This window comes from Triticum dicoccoides, chromosome 3B (genome assembly GCF_002162155.2).
Source record: "Triticum dicoccoides isolate Atlit2015 ecotype Zavitan chromosome 3B, WEW_v2.0, whole genome shotgun sequence".
Classification (NCBI taxonomy): Eukaryota; Viridiplantae; Streptophyta; class Magnoliopsida; order Poales; family Poaceae; genus Triticum; species Triticum dicoccoides.
The window spans coordinates 493664082-493673006 of NC_041385.1; the positions used below are offsets into that span (position 1 = coordinate 493664082).

Consider the following 8925-nt stretch of genomic DNA (forward strand, 5'->3'; position numbering starts at 1 on the left):
GACCAGAGCTGCTGGATAACCAATTATCCCTCCAAATATTAATGCTAGATCTATCACCCACCCGCCAAATGATTCCCTTCCTAAATAGTTCCAGACCATGCATCATACCTTGTCAAGTCACTGATGCAGACTGCGAAAACACCGTATCAAGAATATATCCCTGAGGATAATACTTTGCCTTCATCAGCTTAGCACACAACGAGTCTGGATAAACCAATAACCACCACGCTTGTTTAGCTAAAAGGGCTTGGTTAAAAGATCTCAGATCCCGATTCAAACTTGAAAGGGCGACGGGCCCATGTGTTCTCCCGAATGTTATTGACTACTAGTACGTACGAGGTTTGTACGCACTTGGATCCTTTCCCCCGTGTTCCCGGTGCCTTTCTGAAGCTTGATGACGTGACCTCGAGAGCTCCGTCATGGAGTCACCCGTACATGGCGCACAATAGCTCTGTTTTGATTCCAATTGTTATACGTAATTTAAAAAAGACGAAAGCACACGGTGCTTTTATTACGGATATTAGTACGAGCTCTGTAGAGATCGATGCGCCGTCTCTTCGTGGAGTAGTGCAACCTTTTCGGTTTATCTTCCCAGAGCTCCCATTAGTATTAAATTAGTCTCATCAGTTGTTTGGCGTTGCCTCTCGTCGGCAAGTGCATCGCTTCAGCTCCCTTCAGTTGCGATGACGGAGACGGGTGATGAGCTGGGCGGCGCCGTGATGGGCATCGACCTCGGGACTGCTTGGTTGTGCGTCGGCGTGTACCGGCAAGGCCGCGTGGAGATCCTAACCAACGAACACGGCGGCCGGACAACGCCGTCATACGTCGCGTTTACCGACACGGAGAGGCTCGTCGGTGACGCGGCCAAGAACCAGGCCGCCCGGAACCCCGCCAACACCATCTTCGGTGAGTGCACATTATCTCTTCTTAGTTGGAGTAGTTCTGGAACATAACATTGTCCCGGCTTCACGAGTGTATAACTGGTTCTGTGCGCTAGGTACCAAGCGATTGATGGGAAGGAGATTCAGTGACGCGTCCGTGCAGTCCGACACGAAGCTGTGGCCGTTCAAGGTCACCGCCGGCCGCGGCGACAAGCCAATGATCGCGGCGAACTACAAGCGCAAGCCGAAGCTAGTTGCCGCTGAGGAGATCGGGTCGATGCTGCTCGGGAAGATGAAGGGGGACGCCGCGGCCTACCTCGGCGCCCCCGTCACGGACGCCGTGGTGACGGTCCCCGTGTCGTTCGACATCCTGCAGCGTCGTGCTACCAAGGACGCCTTCGCCGTCGCGGGCCTGAACGTCATCGGCATCGTCCACGAGCCCGTGGCCTTGGCCATCGCCTATGGCCTCCACGAAAGCACGGAGGCGAAAAACGTGCTCGTATTCGACCTTGGAGGTGGTACCACCAGCGTGGCGCTCCTCGCGGTTGCGGCTGGCAAGATCACGGTCCTGGCAACCGCCGGTGAACCCCATCTCGGCGGCGAGGATTTCGACAGCCGCATGGTCGAGCACTTGGCCGATCAGTTCAAGGCAGAGTACAATAAGGATGTCAGTGGCAGCGCGAGAGCTCTGGTGAGGCTGAGGGCAGCCTGCGAGCACGCGAAGAGGACGCTCTCGTCGGCGACCTGGGCTGCCATCGAGATCGACTGTTTGCTCGACGGCATCGACTTCCGCACGGCCATCACGCGCGACCAGTTCGAGGACCTCAACTTAGACCTCTTCTGCAAGTGCTTGGACCCCATTAAAAAGTGCCTCGGCAACGCAACGATCCGGCGGAGTGACGTGCACGACGTCGTCCTCGTCGGCGGGTCCACTCGAATCCCGCGCGTGCGGCGTATGCTTCAGGACTTGTTTGATGGGAAAGAGCTCTGCCCAGACATCAATCCCGAGGAGGCGGTGGCCCGCGGAGCTGCCATCCTCGGCGCCATGGCCAGCCACGTGCCCGCCGGTGACTTGCTGGACCTGTTCCTACTGGACGCCACGCCGCACTCGCTCGGCGTCGAAGAGTCTGGAGATGGCATCATGACTGTGATCGTCCCAAAGAACAGTACAATTCCCATCAGGAGGGAGCAGATCATTTCCCTCCAGTCCCATCACAAGAGAGGTGTCGTTATCTCGGTGTTTCAAGGGGAGAATGCCACTGCAAGGGAGAACAGGTTGCTCGGAGAGCTCAAGCTTTCGGGTGTCCATCATGGTGATGGACCTCACACCGGAGCCAAGCGCCAGATTCCAGTGTGCTTCGACATCGATGCCGACGGTGTCCTGACAGTCTACGCGACTGTAACGCCTTCAGATTCAGTCCGGCAGTTAACTGAACCCTGCAGCGTACAGCGAGGCACTCAGTCCAGTTGTAGTGTTAGGCCGCGGCCATGTAAGCGTGTGTGTGCAAGTGTGGCCTTGGGCCAGTACTACTTAAGCAGATGTGGAACTCTGAGTCGGGGCATGAATGAGATTAAGTCTGATCCCCATCTCTCCCGAGCCCTCTCTTCTCACCTGCTCCCTTCTCCTCCCTCTCCTAATCCCCTTCTCAAATCCTCTCCCAACATCGGGTTATTACAGTTGGTAATCAGAGCCGAAAATTTTTCCCCACCCCTTCCACGCGGTTGCAGATCTCGTATCCTCTCGATCGACCTGTAACATCCACCGTGTAGGTGCGAATTGCTCCGGCGAATTGCACGAAATCCTGCACGGGGTTAGGTCCGATTTGGAGTGAGATCACGGCGCCGTCGTCGAAGCCCTCGGCGCAGACCCGCTACCTCCTCGACGCCATGGGAGAAACCACCGACAAGCTGCAGAATCTGCTCGAGTCGGTCATCCGCCGCCTCGACGCAAGTCAGAAAACCGCCGACGAGCGATTCCAGGCCCAGACGTCCTTCAACGAGACGGTGTCCACTGAATTGAAGCACCTAGGCAAGCAAATCGACTTGACCCAAGCCGATGTCGATGAGGCGCGCAAGGCGGCGCCCACCATGGATCCAGCCACCGCCGCCGCCGCGGGGGCCACATCACCATCGGGCCTCACTGCAGATGCGGGATCATCCATCCATGCGCCCCCTACACCACTCGTCGCGACCCGCCACCCGCCCCCGCCTCCACCTCCTCAGCCCCTGTATACTGAAGGCGCGGCGCAACTCCCTTTCGCGCGGCTGGTCAATCATGGACCACCGTTGCTGCCTGTCAGAGCATCGGCGCCACCAGAGCCGGCCCGCGCCGGCGACCACCACACCAAACTGCCAAAGCATGACTTCCCCAAGTTTGATGGCGACGCCCCTCGCATCTGGTTGGAGCGTTGTGCTTCTTACTTCGAGCTGTACAAGGTGCCGCAGCACAGTTGGGTCACTACTGCATCCTTGTACATGGAGGGTCTGGCAGCTATGTGGCTGCAATCTTACCGTCAGACGCACCCGGGGGTGACATGGCCAAGTTTTAGAGCAGGAGTCGAAGAAGAGTTCGGGCCAGAAGAATTTGAGGTTCAGATGCACAGACTGGTCCAACTGAAACAGACCGGTAGTGTCCAGGAGTACAGGCAGCAATTTGAAACTTGCATGTACCATTTGCTGTCTCTCGATCCATCGCTCAGCCCCAAGTTTTTTGTGTCTCAGTTTCTCTTGGGTCTGAAGGATGAGCTCCGCCTTGGGGTTAGGCTACAGGCACCAACAAGCATCACCCGGGCAGCCGTGTTAGCACGCATACAGGAGGAAGAGTTGGAGAAACAACGTGTTCAGCGCCACCGTCCAGCACCAGTGGGACGTCCACCACCAGCTGCGCCAGCACCCATTCCGGCTCGCGGGGTCGTGCCACCGCGTCAAGGGGGCGACGAGTTTGGCCGGGAGCCTCAGCTGCGCGATTTCAGACGCGCCAATGGCCTCTGTTTTCGTTGCGGGGACAAGTACTCCCGGGAACATCAGTGCAAGAGGACGGGAGTAATGATGATGATCGAGGTTGGTGATTATGGGGAAATTCTCTCAGATGACACAGTTCACGCCTTGTAATTACTGGAGCCACCCGCTGCCCAGGATGCTGAATGTTGCTCGCTGTCCCAGCATGCCGTCACCGGGGACGAAGCCCCTTCCACCATTCGCCTTCGTGCCATGCTGGGAGACCAAGTTATGCTGCTCTTGGTGGACTCCGGAAGCACACACAGTTTCGTCAGTGAGGCTTTTGTCAGTCGCTTGGGCACCGTAATAGAATCACTCCCGCTAGTCTCTGTGCGTGTCGCCAATGGGCACCGACTGCACTGCGATCGCATCGTGCGCAAGCTCTCTTGGCAGGTGCCGGGGCATACCTTCCACACGGATCTCCGTGTGCTTCAACTCAGTGCCTATGATGGGGTGTTGGGCATGGATTGGTTGGGCATGCACAGTCCGATGAATTGCCACTGGCTAGAGAAGACGATTGCATTTGAAGCAGAGGGCAAGCTTGTGCATTTACAAGGGGTCAAAACCAAAGACCTGCCTCCAATCTCCGAGCTCGATGCGTATGAGCTTCATCGTATGGAAGTGGCTAATGACATCTGGACTGCGGCCTTGGTAACTGTGGAACCGCAGAGCAAAGCACCACCAGCCCCTGTACCACCAAACATTCAGCGAGTCTTACATGAATATGCAGACGTGTTCTCCGAACCCAAGACTCTGCCACCGCGCCATCAGTACGACCACGGGATCAATTTGGAACCAGGCACACCACCAATCAACACCCGCCCTTACCGTTACTCGCCCGCGCAGAAGGATGAAATCGAGAAGCAGGTGCGCGACATGCTAGATGCCGGCGTCATCGTGCACAGCATGTGCCCCTACGCTGCTCCTGTCCTGCTGGTGAAGAAGAAGGACGGTAGTTGGAGGTTCTGCATTGATTTTCGTCGCCTCAACCAAGTTACTGTCAAGAACAAATTTCCTCTTCCCGTCGTGGACGAACTTCTCGATGAGCTGGCCGGCGCCGCCTACTTCTCCAAGATTGACTTGCGCGCCGGCTACCACCAAATACGCATGCGCACCGAGGACGAAGAGAAGACAGCTTTTAAGACCCACCATGGTCACTTCCACTTCAAAGTGATGCCGTTAGGCCTCTGCAATGCGCCGGCAACATTCCAGTGCCTTATGAACTCCATCTTTGCCAGCTACAGTCGTAAGTTTGTGATCGTCTTCCTTGATGACATCCTAGTTTTCAGCATTGACTTGCAGGAGCACGAGGAACACCTACGGCTGGTGCTCGACACGCTACGATAGCACGAGCTCTACGCCAAGGAGTCCAAGTGCACGTTCTCTCAACCCAGCATCGAGTACCTCGGCCACATCATCTCCAAGGAGGGTGTCGCTACCGATGCAAGCAAGACCAGCGCGATGCAAGCGTGGCCCGTGCCCACCAACGCCACCGAGCTGCGTGGATTTCTCGGCCTCACCGGCTACTACCGGAAGTTCGTCGCCAACTACGGGGTGCTCGCCAAGCCACTCACCCAGCTCCTCACCAAGAAAGGGTTCCACTGGGACGAGCGCACCCAGGCGACATTCGATCTGCTCAAGCAAGCTATGACCAGTACACCGGTGCTCGCCCTCCCGGACTTCACCAAGCCATTCGCCATCGAAACCGACGCATGCGACACGGGCATGGGCGCCGTCCTGGTGCAGGATGGCCACCTGGTGGCCTACATGAGCAAGGCTTTGGGCATCAAGAATCAGAAGCTCTCCACTTACGAGAAGGAGTTCCTCGCCGTGATGATGGCCATTGACAAGTGGCGACCGTATTTGCAGTGCGGTCCATTCGAGATTGTCACAGATCACAAGAGCTTGTGTGCCCTGGGGGAGCAACAACTTGACACCGAGCTACAATGCAAGGCCATGTCCAAGCTTGTCGGCCTTCAGTTCTCCTTCCGGTACAAGAAAGGAGCCAACAATGGCGCCGCAGATGCGCTCTCGCGGGTTGGACACCGACACGCGCTCGACGCGCTCTCTGTATGCCACCCCCAATGGCTGCAAGAGGTGGCCAATTCCTACGAGACGGACGTGGCAGTACAAGAGCTGCTGGCTCAGCTCGCGATCCAGAGCCCCGACGACCAAGGCCGAGTCCTCCGGCAAGGCATCATACGTCAAGGCGACCGGCTCTGGATTGGCGCCAACACGGCACTCCAGACCAAGCTGATCGCGGCGCTGCATGATAGCACTGTGGGGGGGGCACTCCGGCATCGCCGCCACCTACCAGCGCGTGCGCAAGCTGTTCGCCTGGCCGGGCCTCAAGCGCGCTGTCGAGGACTACATCCATCAGTGCCGTACCTGTCAGCAGGCCAAGCACGAGCTACGTCACCCCGCCGGCAAGCTGCAGCCGCTGCCAATTTCGACAGAACCATGGCATGACCTGACCATGGATTTTGTCGAGGGATTGCCTACATCGGAGGGATTCGACACGATCATGGTGGTGGTCGACCGTTTGACCAAGTTTGCCCACTTCGTGCCCCTTCGCCATCCTTTCAATGCAACGCAAGTGGCACGAGCCTTCTGGGACTCCATCATCAAGCTCCACGGCGTTCCGCACATGATCATCTCTGACCGCGACAAGATCTTCACAAGCGCCATGTGGAGGGAAATTCTCGCAGCCGCTGGTACCAAGCTCCTCTATTCCACAGCATACCATCCACAGACGGATGGGCAGAGCGAACGGGTGAACCAGTGCCTCGAGATGTTCCTTCGTTGTGCCATCAATGACCAGCCCAAGCAATGGCATAGGTGGCTTCCTGCAGCAGAGTTCTGGTACAATTCAACGCATCACTCTTCGCTTCGCTGCTCTCCGTTCAAGGCACTGTACGGGCAGGATCCCAACTTGGGAGGACTTCCAGCTTTCAGCAGTGAGCTGCCAACCGACGCAGCCACAGGCGACCTTGACTGGGCGGCGCACACTGAGATGCTGCGAGGCCATCTCAATCGAGCCCAAGACCATTTCAAGAAGCACGCAGACAAGCACCGCTCCGAGCGCTCCTTCGCCGTTGGGGACCAAGTCCTCCTCAAGCTCCAGCCCTACGTCCAAGTCTCCGTCGCCAGCCGCCCCTGCCGCAAGCTGGCGTACAAGTTCTTTGGTCCATTCACTGTCCTGGAGCGTGTTGGCAACCTCGCCTATCGCCTAAAGCTGCCACCGGACGGGCGCATTCATCCAGTCTTCCACATCTCCCAGCTCAAGCCGTTCGTCCCCAGCTACACTCCCGTCTTCTCGGAGCTGCCAAAGGTGCCTGATCTGACGACGATGCCACTAAAACCCATTGCCATCCAGGAACGCCGCATGGTCAAGATAGGAGATGCCGCCCTCACTCAGGTACGGGTGCAATGGTCCACTTTGCCAGCCGATGCAACCACCTGGGAAGATTACGACGTCATTCGGAAGCGTTTCCCTGACGCCGAGCTCTGGGAAGATGAAGCAGCTGCTCAAGAAGGGGCGACTGTAACGCCTTCAGGTTCAGTCCAGCAGTTAACTGAACCCTGAAGCGTACAACGAGGCACTCAGTGCAATTGTAGTGTTGGGCCGCGGCCATGTAAGCGTGTGTGTGCAAGTGTGGCCTTGGGCCAATACTACTTAAGCAGATGTGGAACTCTGAGTCGGGGCATGAATGAGATTAAGTCTGATCCCCATCTCTCCCGAGCCCTCTCTTCTCACCTGCTCCCTTCTCCTCCCTCTCCTAATCCCCTTCTCAAATCCTCTCCCAACATCGGGTTATTACAGCGACAGACAGGGCGACCAAGCGTAGGCACCAGATGAAGTTCATGGACAAAGGGCAGCTAAGCAGGGAGGAGATCGCGACGATGGCCGAGGAGGCGGCGGAGTACATGGCAGAAGACACGGAGAAGAGGGAGAGGGCGGAAGCAAAGAATCTGCTCGAAGAATACTTGTACCAGATGCGCCGTGCAATCAAGGTTCAGAGGAAGAAGGTGGACGATGCGCTGTCTGCCGTGGAACTGATGATTCAGCAGGTGCTCGACGACCAGGTTTCCAGCGCCAGAAAGTTCCTAGACGATTTGGAGGGGCTTAAGAAGTCAGCGAAGCATACAATTGTTGGAGAGCAGGGTCATGCATAATGTTCATCTTACTGCCGCGTGTTAACTTACATTTCAGTTGGGAGCAGTGCTGTAGGGACGAATTATTTTCACCCGAAATCTGGATGATATCAATTCTTCCGTTAGTGCTAGCCTAGGTCACCGCGCGACCAACTGACTTGCCATTTTAGAAGGGACTCATGCGAACGAAAGATTTGTTCTTTCGTAAGGTCAAATTTTTGGTTAGCAATGAGATGCCAACAAGATTTTGGAAGGATACATAGTTAGGGAGACGTCTTTTTTTTGCGAGAGGTTAGGGAGACGTCACTAGCCATACAATACCTCATCCTATATAATATTGTGTAACGTAATGGGGTTTACGTAGGCACAGTATTTCAATCGATACCCTTGAATATTCAGTTCAGACGATTGTTAGTTGGGAGCATTGGAATGCCGGAATGCACTTGATACGGATATTGATAGATGTTCGATTATCCGACCAACCCGATTCGATGCACTGAAAGTTGGCTAGAAACGGAGTGTTTACAGTCAAATCTTTTTACATGGATCTAATTAATTTTGGCCCAATCCTGAGATCGATACATATTTGAAAGATTAAGGATTCATTGCGTATTAAAAAATTTATGTGGTTTGCCCACAAGCAAGTGATCCTCACCAAAAATAATTTACTAAAGCGATGGTGGGTAGGCAGTTCACGATGTTGTTTTTGTGATCATGATGAAACAATACAACACTTATTCATAGATTGCTCTCTTGTGAAATTACTTTGCAGAACGATACATATAGCCTTTAACATCACCCCTCCAGTTAGCACTGAATCGTTATTTGGGACGTGGTTAGATGGGGTTGATCATATTACTGCGTCTCGTATTCGGATTGGAATATGTGCACT

At 55.4% G+C, this 8925-nt stretch overlaps 1 protein-coding gene across 1 annotated transcript; it reads left to right on the plus strand.

The window, feature by feature from the left end:
* Positions 1–683: 683 nt before the first annotated feature.
* LOC119279605 (heat shock cognate 70 kDa protein-like) lies at positions 684–8054 on the plus strand. Its single transcript, XM_037560794.1, has 4 exons — positions 684–906; positions 998–2298; positions 4169–4198; positions 7740–8054. The coding sequence occupies exons 1-4, from the start codon at positions 684–686 to the stop codon at positions 8052–8054; spliced, it is 1869 nt and encodes a 622-aa protein (XP_037416691.1).
* The last annotated feature ends 871 nt before the right edge of the window (positions 8055–8925 follow it).